This window comes from Thamnophis sirtalis, unplaced genomic scaffold, assembly GCF_051295495.1.
Source record: "Thamnophis sirtalis isolate CommonGarterSnake01/CBP01778 unplaced genomic scaffold, rThaSir2_p1.2 scaffold_2, whole genome shotgun sequence".
In the NCBI taxonomy this organism is placed as follows: Eukaryota; Metazoa; Chordata; class Lepidosauria; order Squamata; family Natricidae; genus Thamnophis; species Thamnophis sirtalis.
The window spans coordinates 173,423,083-173,437,735 of NW_028261382.1; the positions used below are offsets into that span (position 1 = coordinate 173,423,083).

General features: G+C 43.4%; 1 protein-coding gene across 5 annotated transcripts in view; it reads right to left on the minus strand.

The window, feature by feature from the left end:
* Window positions 1-14,653, minus strand: part of FARS2 (phenylalanyl-tRNA synthetase 2, mitochondrial) — a 221,288-nt gene that overhangs the window by 150,116 nt on the left and 56,519 nt on the right. For all 5 annotated transcript variants that reach the window (XM_087707510.1, XM_087707511.1, XM_087707507.1 and 2 more), the window contains 2 exons: window positions 4,963-5,122; window positions 1,084-1,215 (listed from right to left, as the gene is read on the minus strand). In XM_087707510.1, coding sequence (XP_087563636.1) covers window positions 1,084-1,215; window positions 4,963-5,122 — 292 coding nt within the window. The remainder of the gene's footprint in view (window positions 1-1,083; window positions 1,216-4,962; window positions 5,123-14,653) is intronic.

A 14,653-nucleotide genomic window follows, 5' to 3' on the forward strand; every position in this document is an offset into this window, starting at 1 on the left:
TACTATTATTCTTCTCGTTCTTCCTATTACCTATATCCTTTTCTACTTTTGACTATAACTTTGTTGTATATTGTTTTATTTAGTTTCCTAGTATGATTTATGTTGATTGCTTATTTAGTATCCCGTGATTATCACTAAGTGTTTCATCTTATGATTTATGATGAATGTATTTTTATGATGACTATGATCATGATTTATCACTTATATCTTTTATGTACACTGAGAGCTATGCGTTGAAGTGTGTCCAATCACACTAAATTCTATTTTATTCTAAATAAAATACTATCTTGAAGGAAGATCTTTAGCAAGTTTTAGCTTAAGTTAAATCATGGTATGCTAGAATTCTGTAGTTTTCCCATAGCTGTATCACTCCATTAGGGCATACAAGTATATTTACACACTTCTATGAAAACAATATAATCCATACATTATTCCAGTGGTGGGATTCAGCCAGTTCGCACCTATACGGGAGAACCAGTTCTTAACTTTGTAAGAGGTTCAGAGAACCGGTTGTTGGAAGAAATCTTCTTTTGGTTTTTTTCCACTTTACAGGGCTAATCCTGTAAGGAAGGCAGGAAGGAAACATTCTGGTGTTGTTTCTAGCCTAATCTTTATTGCTCTGCTTACAGAAACTGCCTCTCCGGTTAACCCTTATCACATTGTAACAGCTAAGGCGAAGCGCCCATCGACCTGAGTAATGTTGAGTTGGCCACGCCCACAGGGTCACATCACCACTAAGCCCCGCCTACCCACCTGGTCATTAGGACAGAGAACCGGTTGTTAAATTATTTGAAACCCACCACTGCACTATTCAATCCTAAAGGAGAAAAAAATGCTTCCCACCGCTCATGAATAATTCAGTTCCAGTGTTAAGTTTCTCATTTACCAAATTATGTAGCAACATCAACATTCAGAATGCTATGTTTGTTCTTTGTCTCTAAGTTAACAGCCACAGTTACTAACAGTGATCTGCAGGTGTACATGAGAATGCACTGCAAATGAAGGCAGCGTGCTGGGCTATGAAACCGATCGCACGAGTCTTTGTTAACAGAGATGTCAATGAAGCAAAAGGAATTTTCATACCTGAGTTAACTAGCTGCTGCTCCATGACCCCACATCCCAAGACCTCCATCCATTCTCCTTGAAAGTTGATCTCCATCTCAAAGGAAGGGTGAGTAAATGGAAAATAGCAGTCCACCCACCTAATCTTGAGTCCTGGAGTGGTTAAAATAAAAAAAATATAAGCCAAAAAAGAAAATATGGGGTTAAGCAATGTTAACAGCTTATGCCTCGCAGTGTACCCTAAGAAAAAGTTTGCCTTTTTTCCCTCTGGAACGAGCTCCCTGTTGAGATCCGGATCCTTACTACCCTCCCGGCCTTCCGCAAAGCCACCAAGTCCTGGCTGTTCCAGCAGGCTGGGGGGAGCTGAGAAGCATCTACCTCCACGGAAATTGTGAATGTTGGTTTTGTTTTTAATATGTTGTCTTTGTCTCATTCCTCCCTTTCCTTTGTCTTTTGTGAGCCGCCCGGAGTCCTCCGGGAGTGGGCGGCATACAAGACAAATAAATAAATAAATAAATAAATAAATAAATAAATAAATAAATAAATAAATAAATAAATTTAATGACATCAGTTACATAAAAAGTAAATAGCCACATAACTGACAGTACTTTGTGCATAAGATAATATATCGTGGATCATGCGGAAGAGGTGGAGTTAGGAGAAAGAGCCATATCTTTTCTAAGGGGAAAAAGCCTTTAGAGACCGCCTCCTGCCACATACCTCCCAACGACCGATAAGATCTCACAGGTTGGGCCTTCTCCAGGTGCCGTCGACCGGTCAATGCCGGCTGGCGACTCCTCAGGGGAGGGCCTTCTCTGTAGCTGCTCCGGCCCTGTGGAACGATCTACCCGTAGAGATCCGGACCCTTCCCACTCTCTCGGCCTTCCGAAAAGCCACTAAAACCTGGCTATTCCGGCAGGCCTGGGGCTGTTGACTTTACGAACAAGGTCCAGCCCCATCTAGACGGAATGCATGGTGTGTTGTTTTAAATTTGTTCTCGTTCTTATTTTTAATTTTTTAACTTTTATCTTGTTTCTGTAAGCCGCCCGGAGTCCTACCTAGGAAGGATGGAAGGCTGAGTCAACCTTGAGCCGGTGAGATTTGAACAGCCGAACTGCAGAACTGCAGTCAGCTAAAGTAGCCTGCAGTGCTGCACTCTAACCACTGCGCCACCTCGGCTCAGTTATGCGCACCAACTGGAAATGAAACAAACTACACAGTTAAAGAGAAGTCTTCATTTGAAAAAAAGAGCAGGGCTTGAAAGAGAGATTCTCAGCTCATTTACTGCACAAGGGAAAAATAAGTTGTTAAATGAGTTTGCCCCACTTTACAACTTTCCTGCCACAGTTGTTTAGCGAATCACTGCATCTATTAAGTTAGTAACACGGTTGTTAAGTGAGTCTGGATTCCACATTGACTTTGCTTGTCAGAAGGTCACAAAATGGAAATCACATGACTCCGGGACACTGCAACCATCCTAAATATGAACTAGTTGCCAAGCATCTGAATTTTCCGATTCTTGAATCTTGAATTTTTTTCATCCTTAGAATCTTGACTTTTTCTTTATTTTTTTCTGAAAATATGGTTTTAAAGTATAACTTGAACATAAGCTGACAAGTAATCTAAAAATGAGTAACCTCACGACACAGAAACCAAAGGAAATGTTTATCGTCAAGGGCCCCGTGTTCAATCTGACATTTATTTTCAGTTTATGTAACGTGGATAAAAAATTAGTTGAGACTGGAGCCGACTACGAAAGGAAAAAACAATTATGCACATACCACAAACAAAAATCCCCAGCAACAGAGAGAAAGAAGTTGCTAACACCTTCTTGTGTGGGAGTTTAAATTAAAATGTTCTTTGCTAGAGCTATGATAAAAATATACCCCGACAATTTCAAACCTTGCCAACATCTTGCTCGAATTCTAAGGTTCATAGAAATTATTTATTCATATGTTGTATTTTTAAATATACTTTGAAGAATAATTTTGCTGGCTTAAATTCATTTCGCTTGGCTTTCTAGTACATTTTCCTTTCCCATGTGCCCTCTTCCGATGTGAAGGACTGCAGCTCCCCAAAACTCCAAAACGTTTTTTTTGTGAGACTCAGAGATATATTGTTCTTAACAAAGGCATCAGACCACAGTACCTTGTTATATTGTATTGCAGCTTTGGTATATGTTATTAGTGAGGGTATTTTTTTTAAAAAAAAACAAATTTACATTTCAGAATTGAATGTCTATGTCCTCAACCATAAATTAATCTGGAATATAAAACTGTTGTGGCCCAGCAGGAGCCGTTGGAGCTGCCACCAGACTCCGACAGCGAGGGGCCCTATGAGTCGGCTCTGGAGGATGTGGAGGACCCTGGACAGGGTTCCGACTCCGAGCAGGGTGCAGAGAGGCTGGCTGGCCACCAGGAGGCACCTGAGCCTTGGGGAGGAGACAAGGGAGTGTGATCCAGACGTCATGCATTGGAGCAGTGGGGAGGAGACAAGGGAGTTGGTCCTGGATGCCCGGCAATGGAGAGCTAATAGGCGTAAGGAACAGTTTCGCAATTATAGGAGATAATTGCACTCAGCTGGTGGTAATTAGGCTTCTCTCAAGACTATAAAAGGAATGATTGTGCACACACTCATTGCAGGAGTCAATGTATTCACTAGAGCAGGAGAACTCTCGTGGCTAGCTTGGCAGGCTGGATTGCAAGAGCCAAGGTGGCGCAGTGGTTAAATGCAGCACTGCAGGCTACTGCTAGATCAGCAGTTCAGCGGTTCAAATCTCACCAGCTCAGGGTTGACTCAGCCTTCCATCCTTCCGAGGTGGGTAAAATGAGGACCCAGATTGTTGGGGGCAATATGCTGACTCTCTGTAAACCGCTTAGAGAGGGCTGAAAGCCCTATGAAGCGGTATATAAGTCTACTGCTATTGCTATTGCTATTGTGCTGGATTGCTGCCAACGTTTTGTCTGTGTGTTAATAAATCCTTGAAGTATCTTTGTCTCGGCGTGCTTTGGTGTAGGATGAGAGGGGCCAGAACATAAAACAATACATCAAAAATATAACAATGTGTGCATTTATGCTTACTGGACCAAATAGTTATGGTCATAGATCTTCATGCATCAAAATCAGTATAACATCATCGAACTGTAGAAAGCTATGGTGTGTTGTGAGAAAAATCTGCTGCTGATAGCTCTTCTTCAATACTTAGCTGAATATAATGGTATCATTACAGGTAATCCTTATTTAATGACCACAATTAGGATGGCAACTTGGTCATTAAGCAGGTAGTCCTTAAGCAAAATCGCTACTGTGCTTATGATCTTATTTTAGATTTTCTTTGCTTTTCGGGACCTGCAAAGTCACTAAACGAGGTAGTTGCAAAACAAGGACTGTCAGCATAGTGTGGTACTTACCTGGGCATACGTATCGCTACTATGTGTTAATTGCCATTCTGTTTCCATGAACAGATAATCCTGGAGGCATTACTAATGTGTAAATTTGAGATTATTGTTGGTAAAGATTCTGCAGGAATTGCTACAAGTTACCACTTACGGTAATTAGCCAGTATTTGTTGTTACTAGTGGCTAGAGTGCATGACTCTGATAAAAGCCGAGGTGGCGCAGTGGTTAAATGCAGCACTGCAGGCTACTTCAGCTGACTGCAGTTCTGCAGTTCGGCTGTTCAAATCTCACCGGCTCAGGGTTGACTCAGCCTTCCATCCTTCCGAGGTGGGTAAAATGAGGACCCGGATTGTTGTTGGGGGCAATATGCTGACTCTGTAAGCCACTTAGAGAGGGCTGAAAGCCTTATGAAGCGGTATATAAGTCTAACTGCTATTGCTATTGCTATAAAATACATTGCAACCTAATCAGAGGCCATTTGATTGATGTGGGAGGTACGTACCGTCGCCAAAGAGATGAGCCACAAGTTTTGTGAGTGCCGTTTTCAAATTGTATTCCACAAGTTTTGCTGCTTCCATGGTATGCCACTCTTGCTTATCCGATGTACGGTGTCCTTGTTCAAACAAGCCACAATTTTCTCTATCACTGACGTTGCTGAACAACTGTTTATTAAATAAAAGACAATTATGAGCAATTAGCACTGTTTGTTCAAGGCATTTCACGTACATGCTCGTGATAATCCTTATAAATGAAGGAGGTTCCCATTTGTTGCTTTAGTTATATCAAATATGTTAATTGAACTTCAGTAACATTATAGAAAGTTTCTTTTTTTTTTTTAAGAAATCAAGTCCATGTTTTCCCAATCTGCAGAAACTGACCTCAGCATCAGCGCTTAAGGTCACTTAAGCAAGTAGGTTTCTAAATTGGGATTTTAATTAGAGATTTCCAGCGCATAGTTTACACACTTAGCAACAGAATAGAAGAAGGTTATAGCAATAGCAATAGCAGTTAGACTTATATACCGCTTCATAGGGCTTTCAGCCCTCTCTAAGCGGTTTACAGAGTCAGCATATTGCCCACAACAACAATCCGGGTCCTCATTTCACCCACCTCGGAAGGATGGAAGGCTGAGTCAACCTTGAGCCGGTGAGATTTGAACAGCCGAACTGCAGAACTGCAGTCAGCTAAAGTAGCCTACAGTGCTGCACTCTACCCACTGCGCCACCTCGGCTCTGTGCATATTTCAGGGGTCAAAAGAAGATAAGACCCTGTCTTATTTTCGGGAAAACATGGTATTATTGTTTAGAGTTTTATGGTGATCTACAATTATTTCTCAAGATGAAACAACAATTTTAGCCTTATAAAGTCAATTCATTATTTAATCAATGAAACAATACATTCTCCTTAAGGGCGCCAATCATTCACCTTAACTAACTCAACATACTTACCTTAGCTGTTTTCTAATATTTGGCTGATGAATCTAGCACATATAATATGTCAATTTTCCTTTAAATGAGGAAAAATCCATAATTAAATCAATGTACTCAGTCCAAACCTAATGTAGAACGGTTCACCAACAAATGCCCGCCCGACAAATGTGCACCGTCAAAACCGCGACGTCAAAATCGCCCCCACAAAAGCACGCCGACAAAAGCGCGCCAGCAGTAAACAACATAGTGGGACGCAAAAACAACATTATAACCCTAACCCTAACCCTAATCGCGCTTTTGTTGGCGCGCTTTTGACATCGCGCTTTTGTGGGCGCGCTTTTGTCAGCGGGCTTTTGACGCCACGGTTTTGTCGGCGGAGATTTGTCAGGTCACAATGTAGAACCACCTTCTACCTGATGGATTAACAATGACAATCATGCACCACTTGTGCACGAAAGAGAATATTTTCTACCATTATAATTCACTGTTTGAGAAACACACACACACACAAAATAAAAACCCTGTAAGATCACACCTGGCCCTCCACTGTCATTGAACGAGCAAGTACTCAAGTTGCTGTGTTAATAATAGAATACCTTCTGCTGTTTACAGCCAGGACTTTCAGCTTAGAAAGAAAACAACACAAATTACTTTGGACATGAAGCTACATCACCTTTCAATGTAATCACTGAATCTTTCAATCCAGAACTCACCAAATGTAGAAAGCTGAGATTGTTTATATTATATGAATTCAGTCAGCAAACTCGGGTAGTTAAAAGGCTTTCAGAAAGGGTATAACCCATCTTTCAAAAGGTGTAATCCATTATTTTTTTTAAAAAATACCGTATTTTTCGGAGTATAAGATGCACCTTTTTACCCCCCCCAAAAGAGGGTGAATATCTGGGTGCGTCTTATACTCCAAATGTAGCTCCACCCACCTCCTCCGTGTCACCCATTTTCAGGGGGTTCCATGCGGCGGGGATCCTCACTTTCACATGGCGCCTGATTCCTGAAACTGCCTGGGGAACTACGATGAAAGCCTTTTCAATGAAAGAGTTTTTGGGCTGTAGGGTCCCCTCCCCGATTCCAAAAAGGGCGCGTGTAGAGGCCGAACAAGTGCATCGTGTTTCAGGTGGCAGGCGGTTCCAGCACACGCTGCCATCTGAAAATGCTTTCCTTCCCAGTTCTCCGGTGCACATCGCAGAGCCACGCGCCCTCCTCCTCCTCCTCTACAGTCTCGCTGCATGTTTTCTCCTGGCCAGCACCGTCGGCTGGAGAAGACAGGAAGAAAAGCAAGAGGGCAGCGCAGTCGGGCGAGGGCGCATGTGCCGGGCACGGACACAGTACAGGCAGATTAGAGGCAGCCGACTGATTGCCGGCTTGCCGGCTTGGCTGCTGGCCACCCAGAGTGTGCAGGCAGCAAAGGAAACCCACATCGTAGCCGCCGCTGCTTCCTGCCTACGAGCCTCAAGGAGCCCGAGCAGCAGCAGCAAGATGTTTCCCTGCACAGAATAGCCAAGAGAGAGAAGTGGTGAGCTGCCAGACTCAAGAAAGATGTTCAGGGGTGAACAATTTGGGGGTGGCAGATGGGGCAGGGGGTGAGGCAGGGCGGAGCACGCATCTTATTCAAGTCTCTCCACCACTTCTCTCTCTCGGCTGCTCTCGGCCGCTCTGTGCAAAGAAACATCTTGCACACTAAAGAAAAACTTCTCGTGAAGTTTTTCTTCACTGTGCAAGGTTTTCCCGGCAAAGACCAGCCAAGAGATGCAATGGAGCTGCCAGACTTCGCATTTCGTGGTGGGGCACAATTTGGGGGTGGTAGGTAGGGCAGGGGATGGGGTGCCCAGCATTCCTGCCAGTGGCGAAGAAGTGCCCCGGACGCCGCTGGACTCTCCCATCCCCTTGCTTGCTGGGGCGGGGATGGTGAAACTTCACCCGGGGCGCTGCCTCTCCTCTCCTGTCGGCTGTTATCTAGGAGACGGGGCTCGAAACCACGGTCACTGGCAGCGACACTTAAGGGCGTGGGCAGTGGGCTCCAAGAAGCAGCTGCCAGGGGCACGCCATTCCCTGCCCCACCTGCCACCCCCAAATTGTGCCCCACCGTGAAATGCACATCTTAATAGAGCCACCGCCTGGGTTTCCTTTGCTGCCTGCGCACTCCGGGTGGCCAGCAGCCAAGCCGCCAAGCAGCCGGCTGCCTCTAATCTGTCTGCCCTGTGTCCGTGCCCGGTTCCTGCACTCTCACCCTGCTGCACTGACCTCTTGCTTTACTCCTTACCTCCCCCAGCTGACAGTATTGATTTTAAATATCTTATGTTATCAGCAGAAAATTATCGGAATAATTATGTCACATCCCCTTAGCAAACCTTACCCAAAGTTTACAAAAATGGCATCACCTAAATTTAGTCTTTTTAGTCTGCAATAAGCTATCAGTCTTCGTGTTTTCATTACCTCCCTCTGGTGGAGGGAATAATGTAGGTTATGTTTAATATGAGATGGAGGGGGTTAGATGTACAATCTTTCCCAGTTACAGTTTTAAAAAACCATGTGATACATTCAGATAAAGAACTCCATTGTTTAAAAGTGAGCTATTTAAAATTTGACTTCCAGGACTGCCGGTCCAATTGTTTTGGAAACATAATTCTTTCTGTTGTCAGGATTTAAAGCAAATTCCTGACAACACATCACAGCAGGTGGTGGTACTTAACAGAACCTGGTGCATCTTGAAAAAAGCCAGAGGTGGAAATGTTAAATACTTAGATGGGAGCTTACTGGAAATCCCAGGGGAATTGAGTCGACTAGGAAGTTGAAAAACATTCTAGAACATAGCGGCAAACCATTTATTAACTTGCCAATAAAACTTCATGGACATCTCTATATTATCACCAGAAATCAAGCTTTGCCTTGAGGGAGACTTTTATTTCTGACTTACCTACAATACTCATTACTCTCTTGCAGCTTCTTCAGCTCTTTCAGGAGGAAATAAAAACACTGAAGTTTATTATTTTTTGCAGCCTGTGACTTTCTCTACATTGGATGTCATTTCATACATATTTGTTGTGGCCCAGCAGGAGCCGTTGGAGCTGCCACCAGACTCGGACAGCGAGGGGCTCTATGAGTTGGCTCTGGAGGATGTGGAGGACCTTGGACAGGGTTCTGACTCCGAGCAGGGCGCAGAGAGGCTGGTTGGCCACCAGGAGGCGCCTGAGCCTTGGACCAGTGGGGAGGAGACAAGGGAGTGTGTTCCTGATGTCATGCATTGGAGCAGTGGGGAGGAGACAAGGAAGTTGGTCTTGGATGCCAGGCAACGGAGAGCTAATAGGAGTAAGGAACAGTGCGCAGTTACAGGAGATAAGTGCACTCAGCTGGTGGAAATTAGGCTCCTCTCAAGACTATAAAAGGAATGATTGTGCACACGCTCGTTGGAGGAGTCAACATCTTCACTAGAGCTGGAGAACTCTCGTGGCTAGCTTGGCAGGCTGGATTGCTGCCAAGGTTAGTCTGTGCTGGATTGCTGCCAATGTCTGGACTGTGCTGGATTGCTGCCAAGGTCTTGTCTGTGTGTTAATAAATCCTTGAAGTATCTTTGTCTCGGCGTGCTTTGGTGTAGGACGAGGGGGGGGTCAGAACAGAGGGCCCCTCACTGTCGGAGTCTGGTGGCAGCTCCAACGGCTCCTGCTGGGCTACAACATAACCCCTCATTTCAATCCTGAGCTACAAATATTCTCCTTCACTGATTGTTACTGTATTTACTATTAATTGAATTAGACACATTAGATGAAGAACTGGATTTTCAGACTCAGAAGTCTGTAATGCTGGGAAAGATGAAAGGAAAGAGAAAAAGAGGACAGCCAGCATCAAAATGGTTTGATTATAGTAGCACAGCTACACTATTGGAAAATGTGAATGAGCAAGTCAGGGAGAAATCATTTCGGAGAATATTTATGTGGCTGCTAACAGATGATACCAACTGGATAGCATATCATTTTTATTATTATTATCATCATCATTATTATTATCATCATCATCATCATCATCATAGCTGCATTTCCTGAACTAAAACTGTTTTCACTTCTGCTCCTCTTACGTGGGAACCAGTGGTGGGTTTCAAATTTTTTTAGAACCTCTTCTGTAGGTGTGGCCTGCTTTGTGGGAGTGGCCTGCTGACCATGTGACCAGGTGGGAGTGGCTTGCCAGCTATGTGACCGAGTGGGAGTGGCTTGGCGCTTAGCAATCAAAATGTTGGCTCAGAAACTCTGGCATTTGAAGCATGCAAGTCTTAAAGCTGTCAAGTTACAAGACCCTTGCAGCCCTAACCCTTTAGAAAAACAACCCAGGGGTGTTCAAACTTGACAGCTTTAAGACTTGTGGACTTTAATTCCCAGAATTCCTCCTCCTGTCATGTTGGCTCAGGAACTCTGGCATTAAAGCACGCAAGTCTTAAAGCTGTCAAGTTACAAGACCCTTGCACCCCTAACCCTTTAGGAAAAAAAACCCAGGGGTGTTCAAACTTGACAGCTTTAAGACTTGTGGACTTCAACTCCCAGAATTCCTCCTCTCGCTCTTCATCTTGATGTTTTGTGGACAGGCGGTGGGGAGGGAGCTGGAACCGGTTCTAAACAGCACGGTAGATTTTTGGAACCTCTTCTATATAAGAGGTTAAAACTGGCAGGAACCCACCCCTGGTGGAAACTGAGGGAATCAATGCAATTATTATTTCCAAAATACGAGAGTATTTTTAAAGGAATACATAAGAAATTACACTGAAATTACACAAATCACTGTGCCATTAGCCCTAATATTTTCAGGGAAAACTAATTCATTTCCTTAATTAAGAAATGTGCACATGTTTACAGGCATTCAGCTTGAAGATGACCGTACATTGAAGTAAAACTATTTATTACAAATAGATCAGAAAAAAAAGAGAGGGGTAGAAAGGAGGGGGATAAAAGAAGCACGCGCAGGAATACATGCTGCTCCTTTCTTCAAATGCATTGTAGATGTATTTTTGAGCTCTTCCTCCTCCCTTTAGTAATCTAATTTTGCACAAAAGAAAATAGAGGTTATAGAAGTTCAAAGAACAACAGAAAAACCGAATGCTCTATAATAAGCCAGGAGTGCTAGGGAGAAAAACAAATTGGCAGCCAATACTGGGTTTTTTAATAGCTTCCAAGTGTATTGAATGCTACGATTCTGGTTTCAATATGGAAATGTATTTTAGAGTTGATGCATTATATTATTGCATATATCAAATATTTACTTGTGAAGCAGAATCTGCCACAGCACATTTTCCACCAGACATTTAACAACGTAAGACTACCACGCTGAACCACGTGAAAGTTGTTTACTTGCTAAATTTAAGAACATGCTGAAAGGAAGGGAATGTGCAACTTATGAGTTGAACATTCAGTCCATCTTGCCAACTATTGTCTCAGGTACCAGTAGCGCAGAGGTGGGTTCCTACCAGTTCGCACCTATTCGGTAGAACCGGTTCGTCAAATCTACCGAACTGGTTAGAAGAGGTTCCACCAGTGGACCCGGAAAGCAGGCCACACCTACAGAAGAGGTCCCAAAAATTTTTGAAACCCACCGCTGGTCCTTGGATAGGATTATTCTACACTATCATGCTCATATTTATAAAACTCAGTGCCTCTGTGAAAGGTAAGGACGACTACTGCGTTTGTGGTGCAATCAGAACATTGCGTGTGTTGAAGTTGTTTTAACGCAAACCAAGGATGCCTTTTAAAAAACAAGTTTACATCATATTCTTATGCATGCCAGTGCTGTGTGGAGGTAATTTAAGGTGGTTCTGACAAGTGTCGTCGGCATCTTTACATCCGGTCACATGGGCGGCAAGCCACTCCCATCTGGTCACATGTGCTGCAAGCCACTCCCACAAAGGAGGCCACACCCACAGAGTAGGTTCGAACAATTTTTGAAACCCACCACTGCAGCAGCAATATAAATCTTGAGTAGTAATCGGTGATAGGTTTTTATCCAATGAATTAAAAGCTTGTCACCACAATATCTACTCTCCTTGCATTCTGTAATTTACTTAGTTTAGTTTAGTTTAATGATGGTGTACATCGTTTTATCCATCCAGTTTATTTAACTTCTTCATACATGTATAACTGCATTTACTTAAATGGAATGCTCTAGCAGATGACTTAAGAGAAATTTCTCTGAGGCATAAGTATTAAGTTCCGTTCCCATTGATCCCATTTATCAATTCACTCGAGAGCAAAACAAAACAAATAAATAAAAAATACCAGTTGTCCTTCAAATTAGTATATCCAGCAACTATCTGAAAGATATGTTCTATTGAACAGAACGCATTATATGTGCATTAATAAATGGCATGCTTAAACTAAAGCAAAGCCTGTTATAGGAACACCAAAAATTAACCAAGGGTTAGATATAAAAACAAACTGACCCATACATGTGAATTAATAAATGACAACCTTAACTAGGTCAAAGCAGTTATAGGAACTGTTGTGGCCCAGCAGGAGCCGTTGGAGCTGCCACCAGACTCCAACAGCGAGGGGCCCTATGAGTCGGCCCTGGAGGATGTGGAGGACCCTGGACAGGGTTCCGACTCTGAGCAGGGCGCAGAGAGGCTGGTTGGCCACCAGGAGGCACCTGAGCCTTGGACCAGTGGGGAGGAGACAAGGGAGTGTGATCCGGAAGCCAGCAGTGAGTTGTTCCTGGATGCACGCCATCGAAGAACTGCTAGGCGTCAGGAACAGTTACGCAATTAGGGAGGCAGCTCCAACGGCTCCTGCTGGGCCACAACACTGACCTAACATACAAATATCAAAAGTGTTCAACCTTTGTTGCTGGGGTTGTGTCATGCTTTGGAATTGATTCTGAAGAGGTGCCTCAGAACATGGGGAAGGGCTAACATACCACCTTTCTGTGTAACTCATTAAGGCAGCCACATGTGTTTCCTAAGCTTGTTGGAAAAACTGCAATTAAAAAAAGAAGGCTGCAAGCAGTCATTTAATAGTGAAGAACTATGGGTTTCATCACCTGGGGGCTTTAGTCAAGAAAATATTAATAACAAACTTGAGGGATAAAAGCAAAACATATCAACAGAAGACTCTGATTATAGTCTACCATTATCAACAAGTGTTCCCGCATTCATCCAGTTCTGGCTCTTTATCTAGCCATCGTGTGGTGAGAACATATGCCACATTAAGCTTTTTCACAGAAAAGTGAGATATGGTCTAAAGAAATACCTTTCTTCTCCTTTGACAAGCTGCCAAGACTAAATCTTAGTCGAATGAGGACACCAAATCAATGTTAACATAAACTCAAAACAATCCCAGCAATACCATGGTTTTGAAATATAGCAATAGCAGTTAGACTTATATACCGCTTCATAGGGCTTTCAGCCCTCTCTAAGCGGTTTACAGAGTCAGCAAATTGCCCCCACAATCTGGGTCCTCATTTTACCCACCTCAGAAGGATGGAAGGCTGAGTCAACCCTGAGCCAGTGAGATTTGAACCGCTGAACTGCAGCTAACAGTCAGCTGAAGTGGCCTGCAGTACTGCACCCTAACCACTGCGCCACCCCGGCTCTATATGGAATGGGTCTCCTCATCATACATTGTACAATTTACTGTATTTCATCTTTTTTTACCATATGCCCCCTTGTTCTAATAAAAGTAATACATGGGCCAATTGGACGCTGATCCAATAACTTTTCCTATTGTTGGTTTTGACAGCATAAGATCATGCTAAAAATGACCAATTCCATATTTACTGGCGCTTCATCCACTTACTGATAGGTCCAACCCAGTGGTGGGATTCAAATAATTTAACAACCGGTTCTCTGCCCTAATGACCATCTGGGTAGGTTGGGCTCGGTGGTCATGTGACTGGGTAGGCGTGGCCAACTCAAGGTCATTCAAGTCGATGAGCGCTTTGCCTTAGCTGTTACAATGTGATAAGGGTTAACCGGAGAGGCAGTTTCTGTAAGCAGGGCAATAAAGATGAGGCTAGAAACCACACCAGAATGTTTCCTTCCTGCCTTCCTTACAGGATTAGCCCTGTAAAGTGGGGAAAAAACAAAAGGAGATTTCTTCCAACAACCGGTTCTCCGAACTAGTTAGAAAGTTACCAACCGGTTCTCCCGAATAGGTGCAAACTGGCTGAATCCCACCACTAGTTCAGCCTACTAAAAATGGCCTAGGGAGGAATAAAAGACTCTTATCTCCCATGCCTCGTTAGGAAAACAAAAGTGTTTAATGAGGGAGAAAAGCAACAACATAAAAGAACAGCTGTTCCCACATAACCAAGCCTGCAGGCTTATATTTGCAACATGTTGTAAACTGGTAAATGCATGTTTAAAAGCAATAACATAACTTAATGGGAGCAATATATCATCTCATCTCTAACTCTTTTAAAGCGTCGGCTAGAATAAACTAGCCATTAACTAAGTAAAGGAGGAAGCTTCCTCGAAAATGCAGTGCCTAAACCAGGGGTAGTCAACCTTTTTATACCTACCGCCCACTTTTGTATCTCCGTTAGTAGTAAAATTTTCTAACCACCCACTGGTTCCACAGTAATGGTGATTTATAAAGTAGGGAAGTAACTTTACTTTATAAAATTTATAAAGCAGAGTTACAGCAAACCCCTACCGCCCACCATGAAAGCTGGAACGCCCACTAGTGGGCGGTAGGGACCAGGTTGTCTACCACTGGCCTAAAATGTCATGCAGATTTTTAAGTTAATGCTATATGACCACAAAGGACATCATGA